Source organism: Equus caballus, chromosome 15, assembly GCF_041296265.1.
Source record: "Equus caballus isolate H_3958 breed thoroughbred chromosome 15, TB-T2T, whole genome shotgun sequence".
NCBI lineage: Eukaryota > Metazoa > Chordata > Mammalia > Perissodactyla > Equidae > Equus > Equus caballus.
Genome location: NC_091698.1, coordinates 94,782,343 through 94,799,017, shown reverse-complemented (window position 1 = coordinate 94,799,017; position 16,675 = coordinate 94,782,343). Strand labels below are relative to the sequence as shown.

Genomic DNA, 16,675 nt, shown 5'->3' with positions numbered 1-16,675 from the left:
AAACAAAACAAAACTCTTAGGAAGAAGTGCCAGGAGTACGAACAGACTAGAAAGCTATTAAAGAAAATGATTCATATGTTTAGTTTCAAGAGACTAAAGTCAAAGGCTTGTGGCATGACAAGCCTTTGAGTACATGAAATATAATTTAAACTATATCCACAAATTCTTTGAAACTCCCTTCTAAAGGTGAAGCTTCATGCCTCTCCCCTTCAGTGGGCATTGGTTAGTCATTTACTTCTAACAAAGAGATTAAGGTGGAAACGATGCTGTGCTACTTCCAAGACTAGGTCATAAAAGGCATTACAGAGTCCTCCTTGCTCTCTTGCGGATCAATGGCACTAGGAGAAACTCTAGGAGTTGCCATGTTGAAAGGACACTCAAGAAGCCTTATGGAGAGGTCCATGTGGCAAGGAACTGAGGGCTCTTACCATCAGCCAGGGAGGAACTGAGGTATTTTCCAACAGCCATGTGAGTAAGCCAGCTCAAAAGCAGATCACCTAGGCCCAGTGAAGCCTTCAGGTATAATGTATAAATATTTCCCTTGATGTTGATAGGGGTTATGCGACTGCTCATTGAATAACACACAATAGAAATGAAACTGCCCAAATTCCAAGGCATTTCCAAATTTCAAATTCCATGAAGTTTTTGCTAGTTTCTCTTGGGACACTGAGTCTGGGAGCCTTCAGCCACCGTGTAAGAAGTCTGAGGCCACCATAAGAAAGACCACAAGGAGAAACCACACAGAGAAGAGATAGAGCCCTAGCTATTCCATCCCCCAGCTATTGGAGTCTTCTCAGCCCAGATGCCAGACATGTGAATAAAGCAGCCTTTGAGTAGAGCCCGTTCCTAGCCACTGTCTGACTGCAATTTCATAAAAGACCCTGAACTACCTCACTAGGCCCAGTGAACCTCCAGAACTGGGACACACAAAAATAAATGACTGTTGTTGTTTTAAGCCACTAAGTTTTTGGGTGGTTTCTAAAGCAGCAAGAGATAACCAAAACAGCCTACAAGTTTTAGATACATGTCACCTGCCTTGTGATCCCTTTCTTAATATCTGACCCCCGCCCCGGCAAAATATTAGCACTGTCTTTCTTCAAGTTCTATAACACCTGTTTACAGAAGCCAGGTACTGCCATCATATCCTCTGTTGCAGCATAATTATTTGCTTCCTCAGTGCTTTAAGATTCTAAATCCCCAGACGGCAGCAGCTGTGTGCAACAGAACTTGGCATCCAAAGTAGCTAACACAGTGATATTACTTCACCTCTCTAGCCTTCTATTTCCTCATCCGTAAAACGTGGCTAACAAGAGGTGGTTGTGCATAGTCAAAGAGTTAATACGTAAAAAGAGTACAGAAGGGTGCTGGCACATGGGAGTCACTGATACATGTTAGCTGTTTTTATTGTGCATGCAGGTGGCCCACAATAAAAATATGCTGAATGAAACGTAGATACTAGTCTTATCTTTTGATGATACTGCGCTGAAGTTGTAATACAGATTCCACTTGGAAGTTTCTGAAATAGAAGTGGCCAAGTTGGGATGGTTCCAAATATTAGAACTAAAATAGCTGCAATAAAGGAAAAGAGGTCTAAACACTACATGTTCTACATAAATGCGCTCTGTATGACTGAAAAAGAAATGTTCACCCCATTAAAAATTAATATTGTTTGCCAGGATCACTGATATTCCTATTTCTATGTCAACACGTCACAAGGACAAAAATGGCAATCAATCCTAGTAGGTGCATGGAAAATGCAGATGGCATCCCTGACTGCTTCATTAGTTTCTCTGGACTAGATCCTCATGAAATTCTTCCCTGATGGTCAGAGTGCTTCAAAGTTTACAAAGTGCTTTTATATGCATTAACTCATTTGGGTCTCTGATAACTTGGTAGGTGAAACAAGGGAGTATCATTCCTAGTCTCCAGATTCAGAAACTGGAGCTCAAGTCATTGAGCAAATGGATAGAACTGAACCCATACATACACAGAAGACTGAACCAGTCTCCTGACCCCACACCCAGTTTCTCCCCAGTCATCCAAGATGCCTCACGATGCATGAACGACCCCAATCACAGGGTCAGCACTTTTCCAAGGCCGATGCAAGTTCAAAGGTAACAATGCTAATGCTATGCTTTCAGACTAGAAAAGGACAACTAATACACTAAAATTTACTAAAACTATACACTGTAAGAACAAAAGTCAGATAATTAAGATTTTAAAACATCAATAAATGTGTCCACTAAGTATACTAAATATATACATATTTTTAAAGCTCAAACAACACAAATCCCCTTTACTTTTGAGCCCATAATATGTGGCTTAGACAAGCACAACTTCAAACCACTGCTTATGAAGTAAAATGGCCAACAACTGTTCTTGTGGAGATCAGCGTAAGTCAAAAATACTAAAGAAAAGTATTAAAAGACTCCGGTAGGGGCCCGCCCGGTGGCCGAGTGGTTAAGTTGGCGTGCTCCGCTTCGGCAGCCCAGGGTTTCGCCAGTTCGGATCCTGGGCACAGACCTAGCACTGCTCATCAAGCCATGCTGAGGCAGCATCCCACATGCCACAACTAGAAAGAGCCACAACTAGAAAATATATACAACTACGTACTAGGGGGCTTTGGGGAGAAGAAGGAAAAATTTAAAAATCTTTAAAAAAAAACTGTGAGAAAAAAAAAGACTCTGGTGAGTAGAGCAGTGTGGTTAAAGAAACATGAAATGTAGAGGCCGAAAGACCTTCCCTGAAAGCCACAGTCTGCTGTTTAACCCTGCTGCACAAGATACTTAACTTCTCCTATCCTCAATTTCCCTCGTAAAGTGGGAAGAATACATCATCATCACTATTTAATAGAAGATGAAATGAGATAATATGCGTGAAAATCCCACCAAATAGTAAATGCACAAATTTTTCTAAAAAATTGTTCAGGTTCAAAAGTATTACATCAAATTTGGACATTGAAGGTGGACTGGCAGGGCTGGCTTGTTCTATATTTAAGCTTTCTGGTTATAAGAGCCCAAAAGCAGCTCTTCTAATACCTGTAAGCACATATTCTGAGGTTCACCTAGAATAATTGAGATTAACACAGAAACCTTACTCCGCAGCTTAGCATTCAAAACTCACCTGCTATTCTCAGCAACTCAGCAAGGCCCAGAAGCTTGGCGGATTGTTTGTAGCATGTGGGGGACTGGCAAATACACTCCTTGATGAGGCCGATCCGATCAGAGCACAATCGCACTACAAAAGAAAGACATACTAAAGACACGTAACCACAAAAGACTGTCAGATCTTCCTAATTTAAGGCAACCAAACAAAATGAAAACTGTGTTAGTCCTCAGGTCAATAAGAACTAAGACAAAATTTTTTAAAAAATTTTTTTTTAAAAATTAAAATTATTGTTGCTACTGAAAAATGCATAACATGGATCTCTTCTTTGTCACCAAACTTCTGAAACAGCAAATGAACTGGCATTCCAAAGCTAGGAAAAAGTGTCACCTTTTCAAGTACCACGTCAGGACTTAGGGAAATTTTAAAGACGATAATATTTCTCCTTGAAAACTTCACAACCTTCTTGTTACACTAGTTCCCCTCAGCTCCCCAAAATCCGTTCCACGTTCCAAATATCCATTTTGTATCTCCACCACGTCACCCCAGTTTGGAGGGGAGGAGCCCCCAAAGTGCTTACTGTTCTAATTTATTAACCTTTCTCCAAAAACAACAGATCCAATCCTCTCACTTAAGCTAGATGTTAGGAAAATAAAACATGTCTGATCATACCAATTCATCCTATGAGGTAATTAAGAACACTTAAAATAAGGGGAGAAAAAAGCCCTTTATTTAAAGACCATATGAACATGCTAGAAAGAAATGGTATCTATTTAGGGTAGAGACATCAACACTTAAGAAGCAGGTACTACCCTGGAGGCTGGGCCCCAATAAATACAACAATAACTACTATAACGACAGCAGCGATATTAAATGAATATGACCTACGTCCCAGGCACTGTTGTAGGTGCTTTATGTAGATGAACCCTACAAAGCAAGTACTATGACCCTCAGGGGAAGAAACTAAAGTGCAGACAGGTTATGTCCTTTGGCCAAGGTCAGTGAAAAGTGAAAAAACCAGAATTCAACCCAGCTCGTTAAATGTTTTTCACAACTTCACTCCTTTATCCATTTCTAAATCCACGGCTATCTCCCATATATCCTGTGTTCTCCTAAAATTACTTCTAGTAGGTGGGAGGGGCCCAAGAGTTGGAGAGATAAAGGAGAGAGGTGGTGGTTTTTCTTCGGAATGGGCTCTTTTTCGCTAAGTTTTTATTATTACTTAATTTCAAACTTACAGAAAGGTTGCAAGAACGGTACAAGAAATTCCTCTATAATTTTTGCCAAGATCGACCAGTTGTTAATAAGTTGCTTCATTCACACATGCACATGTGCAATACTGTATGCGCACCTTCCTTCCCCCACATTCATACATATATGCAAATACATACACATACACACACATCTATTTTCTCTGAACCTTCTGACAATAAGCTGCAAATGTCATGTCTTTTTATTCCTAATACTTTAGTGTATATTGAACTACTTTAGGATGGCTATTTACATAACTGCCGGTATAGTAATCCTGTTGTGGCTTTTACTATAAAATACAGCCTTTATTATAAAATGTAAGGTAGATGTAGACTGGTTACTTACTTCACAATCATGACAACCCATATCTATCTCTGAGTACAGCTTCTGTAGACTGTAGTGTTCCCAGTATCTACTGCAATTATTCATATCACAAACACCTGCCTCACCGACATTAGGCTTGGCCGTGTGACTTCCACGGGCAATGAATGTGAGTGGAAGTGACATGTGCTACTTCTGAGCAAATGCTTAGGAGTCATCAGGAGGCTACACCACTGATCTTTGCCCTCTGCCGTGAGAATGCCATGTTTCACGGAGGGGTGGGGCAGGCATGACTGTGAGCAAGGAATAAACTTGTTACCATACGCCCCTGAGATTTTAGTTTACTACAGCACGGTCTAGCAAACGCTAACTGATGCAATGTACTTCAAATTTGTCCATAACTTTTTCAATCAGAAACTTAGGTTTTTCCCTTGACATCTGCTACTACTTTATGGGTTTTTCTCCTCCTATGTGTTTTAAGAAAATGTGTAACATTACTTCAATATGTCATATTCAATAACTATGACAAAGGTACTTTCTAAACGTTTCTAATTTGATTTTCAAGACAACAGTTGTCACAGATATTACCGTCATTCTACATATGTAAAAACCTGGGGTTTTCATAGACGCTTTTATGGCCTTATTTGATGAGTCCTTGTATTCTTAGAGAAGCTCTAGTTTTAGAAACTCTAGTAAGCTGATTTCCTTACTACTACCACTCTCTTTCTACTGAAAAAATCAAAGTGGAAAACTGAAACCACACATAGCAATGGATCATCATTTTCTCTAAACTTCCATTTAACGGAACACTCAAGTTTGGCTCTTTGCTTCCGGCCCTAAGCAAGTCATAGTATTAATATTTCAGGTACCTTAAATAAATTTGTAGGGGTCTGGCCCAGTGGTGTAGCAGTTAAGTTCACCTGCTCCACTTCAGCAGCCTAGGGTTCATGGGTTTGGATCCCAGGCACGGACCTACACACTGCTCATCAAGCTATGCCATGGCGGCACCCCACATACAAAACAGAGGAAGACTGGCACAGGTGTTAGCTCAGTGACAATCTTCATTAAGCAAAACAAGGAATCTTGGCAATAGATATTAGCTAAGGGCTAATCTTCCTCACCAAAAAATAATAATAAAAAATAAATTTGGAGAGGAGAATTATAAGAGAGTGCAATTGTCATGTTCAAATGATATTTAACCTATTTTTTTTTTCTTTAAAGATGGGCACCTGGGCTAACAACCGTTGCCAATCTTTTTTTTTTTTTCTGCTTTATCTCCCCAAACCCCCCCTGTACATAGTTGTATATCCTAGTTGCAGGTCCTTCTAGTTGTGGGATGTGGGACACCGCCTCAACGTGGCCTGACGAGCGGTGCCATGTCCGCACCCAGGATCCGAACCTTGGGCCACCGCAGCGGAGAGCGCAAACTTAACCACTCGGCCACGGAGCGGGCCCCTTAACCTATTTTTTGAGCCTCTGGACAATCACTACATCAGTTCTCTTTTACTGCTTATCATGGGACACGCTAAATTCTATTTCAAAATGTGATTTCACAGTTAAATAAATTCAAGCCTTAGATGTTATTATCTTTCTATGAAGGGATGGGGTCTTTGACTCCTAAAATTCCTTTTCAAAACGGAATGAATGAACATGAAAAACATACGCATGTACGTATCTTCTAATAGTTGAGGATCTTTCATTTTCCAGTGGATCTCAAAAATTATTTCAAGTGTTAAAAAAAAAACTATAAAATACAGACACGCAGAGGTCTCAGACTTAAGAAGCATTTATTGACCAGCTACTCACCTGCCAAACACTGACCACAACCTTATAAGGCAGGGACAGTGCATGATGAGCAAATCAAAAATGAAAAATATCAATTTTAGTCACTCATGAATTGTATCAAAGGTGCACAACATATAGAGTTACTTGTGATGTTTGCTGAAGTACAAGTCTGAATTGTATAGGCAAAGAAGGTGATAATATGCAGAAGTCAGTCACTCAGCTGAGGAGCGAGAGCACAAGCCAGAGCTTCCTTCTCAAACAATCTTTACTTTCACACTTCTTCATCAGTAGTGTCATCTACCATTTACAAACACAGGTTCTCGAGCCAGACTACTAGACTTGAATTCTAGCCCCACCTCTAACTAGCTGTGTGACCCTAAGTAAGCTACTTAACCTCACTATGCCTTGATTTCATCATCTGGAAACAGGAAACAATACTAGTCACTACCTCACAGGGTACTTTTGAGAATTAATGAATACATATAAAGTGCATTTAGAACATAAAAATTACTCAATAAGTGTTAGTTATTATTATTATTATAACTACTGGCATATTCACAGAAATGCTTATGAAGTATGAGATCCTCTACCGCAAGGATTCTCAAAGTTTCAGGATATAACTTTGAGAACTGTCTAGGGAATATTTTATTACTATCTCCACCTGAGGAAGGCGAAGTTCAAATACATTAAGTTGCCACACAGCTCAAAGTGGCCAAATCAGAATTTGAATTCATACATGACACTGGGTGTGACTCTGTCTAGTTCTGTGTGTCAGTCCCTCAGAGTCAGGAAGTGTGCTTATTCCCTTCATCATTTCAGTTTCTGGAACAGAGTAAGAGCTTAAATTAACGTTCTTTGAATGGAAAAGGGGAGTGAAAAGAGGAGAATGAAGACAGGTGGGGGGAGGGAGGGATGAGAAGGAGGTAAGATCACTCTAACTCGACCATCATTTAGAAAGTACCTTCAAGTAAAATGACAAAAATGACAGCTGATACTCGTAGAGCTCCTACTATATCCCAGGTACTCTAAATACAGAGATTTAATCTGTATAACCAATTCCATAAGGTGCTTATGAATATTCCCATTTTGTAAATGAGAAAACTTAAACACAAAGAAAGATTAAGACACTTGTCCAGTTACCCAGCAATAAGCAGCAAAACTGGCTCCAGGCTGCACTAAGCACAACACTGCAGGTCTGGAGAACATCCTGTTATAGAAAGATACGGGGTCAACTGAAATATCCTACATCTGCTCATGAGAAAGTTATATAATTTACACAAACACCCAAGTGACATAGAAAAGCACACATATGTACACACACACACACACACACACACACTTCATAGGAGACTCAGAGATAAGGAATCATTTGTACGCGATATTTCTGCTCCTAGCTTCTACTAACTCATTAATCATAATGCAGCTGCACCACCAGCCTTCACCTGATGAGAAACAGCAACTCCTGGAGAGCAGGCAAAGAAGGCTTCAAAACAAAGCAAGGGACAAAACAAACTATTAGACACTGACTACAGTAAAAACACTTGGGTCATAAATGTTTAAACCTCAAGTGACTTTGTCCAGTATTACTGATGAATACAGAAGCAGCTTAAGCCTAAATTGCATCTGTAAGATAAATACAACAAACAGTATACAAAGACAATACTCCCTGTCCACATCCAGAAGATTTTCTCACAGTCATTCTAACAGGAAACTCCAAACCAATCTATGAAGCCAGAAAGCTGTCAAGACATGAAAGTAAATGTCTATCTTAAAACACTCTTCACGCAGAAAATTTTTCAGAAACTACAGCAGGATACTAGGTTTGGTTGCAGATATTCAAACCCATCAGCTGAAGTGCAAATACAGCCAGCAAAAATACCGCTAATTGGAAGCTGGCCCCATGGCCAAGTGGTTAAAGTTCCATGTGATCCATTTCAGTGGCCCGGGGTTCACAGGTTCAGATCCTGGGCATGGACCTACTCCACTCACCAGCCATGCTGTGGAGGCATCCCATGTACAAAATAGAGGAAGATTGCCACAGACGTTAGCTCAGGGCTAATCTTCCTTAAGCAAAAAAAGAAAAGAGGAAAGTTGGCAACGGATTTAGCTCAGAGTGAATCTTCCTCACCAAAAAATAAATATATAAATAAAAATACTGCTAATTGAGCACCACAGAAAATCAGAGCTCAATTTAATGTTTCAAAATTCAATAGCATGTGGTGGACTGCAAGAAAAATTAGCATATTATATTAACCTGCTTGGATTAAATAACCAGCTAAAACACACACACACAAAGTCAAAGCTATAACAACTTGGCCTAACAAGAGATATCAGAAGGACAAAAGTTTCCTAGTGCTCTGTACTCTCCTGTGCTTGAAAACTTCAGTTAAAAATGTAAGTGTTTGGTTAGTCTTAAAAGGATCTTTTCAGACACCATGTCTTCTCAGACAAGGGAAACAATAGAAAGAATAAAGAAATGGGACTTCATCGTACTAAAGAGCTTCTTCAAGGCAAGGGAAAACAGGATGGAAACAAAAACACAAACCACCAACTGGGAAAAAATATTTGCAAATCATATATCTGACAAAGGGTTAATCTCCATAATATATAAAGAACTCACACAACTCAACAACAAAAAATCAAACAACCTGATCAAAAAATGGGCAGGGGATATGAACAGACTTTTCTCAAAGAAGATATATGGATGGCCAATAGGCACATGAAAAGATGCTCGGCATCACTGATCATCAGGAAGATGCAACTCAAAACTACACTAAGATATCACCTTACACCCGTTAGAATGGCTAAAATAACCAAAACAAAAAATAACAAATATTGGAGAGGTTGTAAAGAAAAAGGAACCCTCGTACACTGCTGGTGGGAATGCAAACTGGTGCAGCCACTATGGAAAACAGTATGGATATTTCTCAAAAAATTAAAGAGAAATACCATATGACCCAGCCATCCCACTAGTGGGTATCTATCCAAAGAACTTGAAATCAGCAATTCAGAGAGACTCACATGCCCCTATGTTCACTGCAGCATTATTCACAATAGCCAAGATGTGGAAGCAACCTAAGTGCCCATCAACCGATGACTGGATAAAGAAGATATGTTTTATGTATAGAATGGAATACTACTCAGCCATAAAAAGGCTAAAATAGTCCCATTCACAACAACGTGGCTGGACCTTGAGGGTATTATGTTAAGTGAAATAAGCCAGATAGAGAAAGACAATCTCTGTATGACTCCACTCATATGTGGAAGTTAAACACGTGGACAAAGAGAATAGATTAGGGGTTACACCAGGGGAAAAGGGATGAGGAGTGGGCACAAAGGGTGAAGTGGTGCACCTACAATATGACTGACAAATAATAATGTACAACTGAAATCTCCAAGGCTGTAAACTATCATAATCTCAATAAAAAATAAAACAGAAAAAAAATATAAGTGTTTGGGGGGAGGCAGTTAATGACTTGACATTTGAAAATAAACTGAAAATGCTTCTTAGTAACTCTGATTAATCTTCACAATTTTAAGAAGCTTTGGGCTCAAAAATTACATGAATAGTACAAACAAATAGAATTTTCTAGTGATTTAACAATCACTTTAAATATACTTGTTTAAGATGCTGCAGGATATTTATAAACACACACGAATTATTTCCAAAATATTTATTCAAGGTAACAGTGACCTTTTCAAATATAATAAATTTGTCTGACAAGTACAACTTTAATTTTTAGTAAAACTGCAATGGAAACCCACACGAAAACACGAGAAAGCCTCTACTGGCTCACATTCCCCAAGATCCATCTGACTTAAAACACTACAAAGAACAAAGACACCAAGGAACCTGTAAAAGGTCACCATTGTCCGAAGGATCTGGGAGTTGAGACAATTGTGAGACAAGAGACAATTCTGGTGAAAATTTATCAAAAACCAGAGAGATGGAAGGAACTCAGCTATACCTTCCCTACACCCAATTCCAAATACGTCCAGAGTTAAGAATAAAGATAGAAGATTACACGGAAGCCAGCCAAGCACACTGCTAACAACCAGGCTACCGACTACAGTTAGGCACTGAGGTCCAGGGTTTGAAGCAACAGAAAATCTACCTCCCACTTGTGAGGTAAGGTTCAGGGCACCGGGAGATGCGCACTGTCCTCAAAGCACAAAGGAGATGATGACAAGTGACTGCGTAACAGCATGCTTGTTTCGGGTGGTACTTATCTGACTTTTACATTTAGGCAGAAGAACTTGAGCAATTTAAAATATTTTAGTAATTTAAGCAAGAACTTCCTATTATTATTTCTTTAAAAAAACAGTAATTAATTCTTAATTTAAAAATATTCTGCAGTAAGCATAAAAAGAAACTATTATTATTTACAGCTACTTTTAAATCTATGCAACTGAAACAAAACACAGAAATAAACTGCATACCATACTGATGTAAATTTTAAACTCTCATCTATAATCCCCAAGTTTTTTGTTGTTATTTAATAGCCTCACTGCTGTTACTAATGCTATTTCTCTTAATGTCATAACTGTGAATTTAAAACTGCCAATTTATGATAAAATGTTGGCTTTATTTTTTCTTTTGGGTTTCCACTTAAGATTTCAGTTGAAAAATGGGGCAGAGGCCAGGATCTATGGCTAAGGGATTAAATAACCAAAGGTCCTCGTTAGTTTAAAAAACTAAAAAGAAATACTAGTAAATTAATGCAAAATAAGTTAATAAGAGTGTAATACTAAGCTGAAAACACACCTTGCAAAGGGAGGATCTTTACCCCAAATTCCTCAAGACATCCAAGGGCTTGGATAAGATCTAGCTCCTCTTGAATGGCTGTGGGTCTATCTGTTATCAGCTGTAAACAACACCTAGGAGAAATAAGATAAATTTTTAAAAAGAAGTAACCTATGTTCACTAAGCCACCATTCTACATTCAATAACATGAGATCCAACACATACTTATCAAAAACCTACTACATTCCAGGTATTCTGCCAGGCGCTTTCTGTTATCTTACTTAATCCTCACAGCAAGCCTGTGAGATAGGCAAATATCATCATCTGCTTTTTAAGGAAGCTAAAATTACAGCTCAGAGAGGTGAAGGGATCTGCGCAGGGTTACACAGATAGTACATAACGGTACCACAAAATGAAGCAAGCTCTGTCAACTCTGTGTTTAGTGCCCTTTTTATTGTTGACTCCAAAAGTAATTTCATATTAGAAAGAATTAAAAAACAGAATTCAGATAATTTCCTTTATTCTTCTAGGAAAAATAGTAATATCTTGATTCAGTCACAATTTTGTCCTCCAAAGGAAAACAGAGTAACCTAAGAAACTGCACAAGAGAGTTTTGTGATCAAAAAGAGAAAAAGCAGTTGGTGATGCAGTACTGAGACAAACACAGGAGACTGCGGTTTCCTAATCTAAGAATTTATGACACCTATGGAATGTTTTAATCAAATTTTTAAAAATCCAGAGAAAGGTATGTAATAAATACTGTAATTAACGAATAAACATTTTCTGAAAGGTGCACGTAAAGCAACATTAGGACATGAGACGAAAACGAGAGGTAGAGATCAGGCCAGGAGGGCTACTGAATGCTAAAATCATGGCTCACCAGATGAAAATATCCAGGCCACTGTAAGCACCTAAATGACTAAGTGATAGAGACAGGCCTAGCTTGCTCTTGCAGAAGTGTACGATTTAAATCAGATGAGCACTAACAAATACTGCTGATTCAAGTATAACCTCTATGCGTATCTACCAAAATTCTAACCGCACTTACCTTTGAAGCCAGGAATTCCGGTTCTAGGAACCCACACTACAGATAGGTTCACACATGCCCAGACATAATTATGGACATTCAATACCACATCGTTTTTAAAATAAAAGAAATACTAAATCAGGAACTAATGAAATCAATTCTATAGATGTCAAGCAGCAGAATATTCTACAACCATCAAAAAGGAATGAAACAAACCTATATGTACTCATGTGGAAAAACCTTCAACATAGACATAAATGAAAAAAACAAGATACAGAAAGGTATGTACAAGTAGTAAGCACTTATTTGTGATTTAAGAAAGAAGAGGGTAACACAATAAGATATTTTAGAAGAATACACAGGAAAGTGATAAAAAACATTGCTGAGGGATAAAGTTAGGGAAATTAAAATGAGGAGAGAGACACCATCAATAAATATCCTTTTTAGACTGTTTGAATATTTTATCTCGTGGTTGCATTGCTTCCTCAATCAAAAAATACTAGTTAGATAACAATTTAATGAATAAGAATGTATGGACTATTGTCTATAGTCAATATAACTGTGAACATTTAAATACATCTGGGTTCACAGGTTGCAATCAGTTTGGTGCCAGATTACACCCATTTGACATCTTTTTAAAATTAGGGTGTGTCCTTGTGGGAGAAAAAAGGGTGGAATGAAGGGGAAATACAGGAAGCATAGTTTTTAAAGTAATCTCTGAGAACATCTGCCAAAAAGATTTAGGTCAAACACAACTCCCAATTTCAAAGGCTATTCTATTTGATATTTTCATCATCTGAAATAGAAATACACCTCTCGGGAAAAAAGAAAAAAATTTACTATTTTAAACTACTTTGTCAAGTTCAATAACATGGTTTGAGGAAACATGATTCTCTCTGTGGTAAGATCTCACTGGGGAAAAAAAGTTACCTTGAAGTTTTGCTCAAGTTGAAACTACTAGTAGTCATTCGGGGGAAAAAATAAATCTAAAAAGCTACAATAATCATTACATCAAAACAAATTCCAAATGGGCCTAAAATTTTAATGCAAAAATAAAATCATCAAAGTAGTAAAAACATTATGAAAAAATATTTTAATGCTCTTGGGAATTAAAGGTCTTTCAAAAGATGACACAAAAGACAGAAAACATAAGAGAAAAGAATAACAACCAAACTTTAAAAAAATTCTGAATAACAACTTGAAAGATAAATCATATATAATAAAAACTTGGCAACACAATTAAAACATTTAAGACAGGCAAAGGGCAAATGTTCCATATTCAAAAAAACTCCTAAGAGTCAAGAGTAAAAAGATGAACACTAAATTTCCAGTATGACAGCCCAAGAGAGGAACTGAATTCACACTCCAGAAATTTCTACCTGGAAGAAACTTCTGAGCTTTATCATCTAATCAGGTCTCCTGTCCCTAAACAGAGCAGAAGACACATAAAAGATACAGACATCCCCTAATCGTGCTGAAAATTTCCAGAACTTGAATTTGCAGGCTATCACATGAATCGCTTCCAACAGAAGAGAGGTACAGTCTTGCACATAATCAGAAAGAACGACTGTGGGAAAGCATGCTGGAGAACATGGGTCACAAAGAAGCTGATGAATATTCATAGCATAATTAAGTTTTCTTTCTATTTTCAAGCCCTAAATAACTGTGCCCCATACGGTATAGTGAATCTGTACTTGCGACAGTATATTTTGTAAAGAAGAAGACCAACAGTGGAGTTTGAGTCTTCTGACTTGCCCCGTCTATGGAAGAATATAGGTACTCTACCTGGCCAGACCCATGCAGCTGTCGGTGAGGCTGGCAGAAGAATTGAAGTACTCTCTGCTGGCAGCCAAAACCAAGTCAATACTTTTTTGGTAACTGACCCTGTACTGGGTTCTCCCTTTATGGGCTACACTAGCCGGTGGATTCATTGAACACGCACTGCAGTGCATCATTTGCCCAGCCAGGTGGATATTTTCAAGGCGACTGGAACACAGAAGGCTTTCTGTAAATATCTGGGAAAAAGAAGAAACTGGCATTAGTGCTTAAAAAGGGAGGATTCGGTTCTCAGTAAAATGAAGGCTCTGATATCCAAATGAAATAAATTGAAAATACATCCATCCTAGAGATGGAGGTTGCATGACACTATGAATGTACTAAGTGACAATGAAGTACACTTTAAGATGGTTAATTTTATGTTATGTAAATTTCACCTCAATTTAAAAAAATCCATCTTTTAGGAAGAAGAAACAATTAACCGAACAAATCAATATTAAGCATAATATTTTAAAGTGTTACAATGAATACTTGAGTAAAATATCTCAAGTTCACACTCATTAAAAGCAAGATCCATTAGACATACTGTCCCACACTCGACAGGGCCCACTCTACTTAAACTATAACCATTTCAATTTTTTAAAAGAAAATCTTTGAATATGATACATATGATTCATGACTGCTTAAAGTATATGAATTCAGTCTTATAAACTAAATAGCCAAGCTACAAATGTTATACTTATATCTAGTCATTAAAAGTACCACATATCATATAACATTGAGGTTTTTTCCAATCTGCAAATTAAAAACTATTTAAATAAAACAAGAGCCACTGATGGAAGGTATTTGTGCAAATATCACTGTATTCCACTAGGCAACTAATAGCATAATTAACATAAAATTTATAATTGAGATTATTTACTTACTCCAGAAAAGTCTTACACAAAGAGATCCTTTTAAACCTGCACTAATAACGTCAATATATAACTAATACAAGAACTTCCCCAAGAATGCTCTTCCCTATCATGCCACTGTTGGATGAGGATAGCACAGAAATAGAAGCAAGAGAAAAAAGATTTCAGAGGCCAGCCCGGTGGCATAGTGGTTAAGTTTGCACACTCTGCTTTGGCAGCCTGAGGTTCGTTGGTTCAGATTGCAGGCATGGACCCACAGACCACTCATCAAGCCACGCTGTGGCAGCATCCCACACACGAAATGAAGGAAGATTGGCACAGATGTTAGCTCAGTGACAATCCTCCTCAAGCCTCAAAAAGAGGAAGATTGGCAACAGATGTTAGCTCAGGGCCAATCTTCCTCACAAAAAAAGGGAAGATTTCATGGAGAAGGAAAAGTTTCCTTATAACTAAGAAGACTATCTGATTTTCATAAGATCCCCTTATTTTCACTAGTTTCTAGGTGTTTGGGGAAGGTATTTTTAGACAAGACTGTATTAAAATGACTGATGAGAATAAAATCACCAATATCTATGAGAGATCTGCTATAAAATACTTATTATGACAGAAAGCAAATTATCAATAAGCAACCCTAATCACCACATCTGACAGGAGAAAATGGCCTTCTCCAAGTGACCCAAATGACTTCGATGTAACAGTTTCTCTACTCCTTTGTTTTTCTCAAGTAAGCCATAGAGAGTCAATGCTCAATACTGAAAAATACAATTCACTCACTCTAAAGTTTAAAAGGTTTTGCTAAAACGAACGGTACAGATTTCTGCTCTACAAGCTTTATAGAAATTTTTAACATTTTCAAAATTGTATCACTGAGCTTTCCAATTATTTTCTAAGGACAGAAAAACCTAATAATATGGCCAAAAGTCAGTAAGACAACATAGCATAACAAGATATATTAAAATAATACGTAAAAATGTAAGTTTGCCAAATCTAAATTACCTTCTTCTAGAACCATTTCAAAACTGTTATCATATGCTTTCAACTGTTTTCTCAAAGGAGAGAGACTAATGGCCAGGGGTCACTAAAATATCAAAGCCTAATAAAAAGGAGTTAAAATATAACAAAATTTAATATGTCGAGTTGTTATGACAGATTACACAGAAGCTAGTTCAAGTATAATATACATATTGCCAATTTTTCAATCAGAATCAGAAACAGGAGACACCAAAATAATGCCATTACAACTCAAAAGCACTCCACACATACTAATGATAGGTTTTGGAACCCATGTGCATACAGATTATTTTCTCCTGAAATTGGACTTCAAGTTTCACTTTAGATACAAAAGGCGAAGTTACTGGCAGCTGTACATGGTCTGAGACTGTAATCATCAACGTAAACTTTAAACTCATCCAAGCATTTAAAAACCTAAAGTTCAAATATAAAACCACTCACTTCTCAACAGTCTATATTAGTGTTCTTTTGCTAAAATCACCTTGAATTAAAATATCAACCAGTTTCAAAAAATAGAGACCTATTTTTCTAACTCTCATTTTATCAGTGGTCCTGCTTTATAATGTCATAGCAGAGCAACACAAGAAAGACTCTATACACTTCTGTGTCTGGTTTCTTTTACAGGAATATTAAAATGGAAACCCTCTTTTAGACTGTATCTCATTAAAAGTGGGTTAGCTGGATCATTTTTCCATACAAACCATGAGTAATTTGGTAGTAATACACATACCTTTCAAAATG

At 37.6% G+C, this 16,675-nt stretch overlaps 1 protein-coding gene across 1 annotated transcript in view; it reads right to left on the bottom strand.

The window, feature by feature from the left end:
• The window catches only part of NBAS (NBAS subunit of NRZ tethering complex), a 331,876-nt gene that overhangs the window by 153,163 nt on the left and 162,038 nt on the right, over nt 1-16,675 (bottom strand). Inside the window, exons 30-32 of the mRNA XM_014731302.3 lie at nt 14,019-14,248; nt 11,228-11,340; nt 3,124-3,237 (exon numbers count right to left, since the gene is read on the bottom strand). Coding sequence (XP_014586788.2) covers nt 3,124-3,237; nt 11,228-11,340; nt 14,019-14,248 — 457 coding nt within the window. The remainder of the gene's footprint in view (nt 1-3,123; nt 3,238-11,227; nt 11,341-14,018; nt 14,249-16,675) is intronic.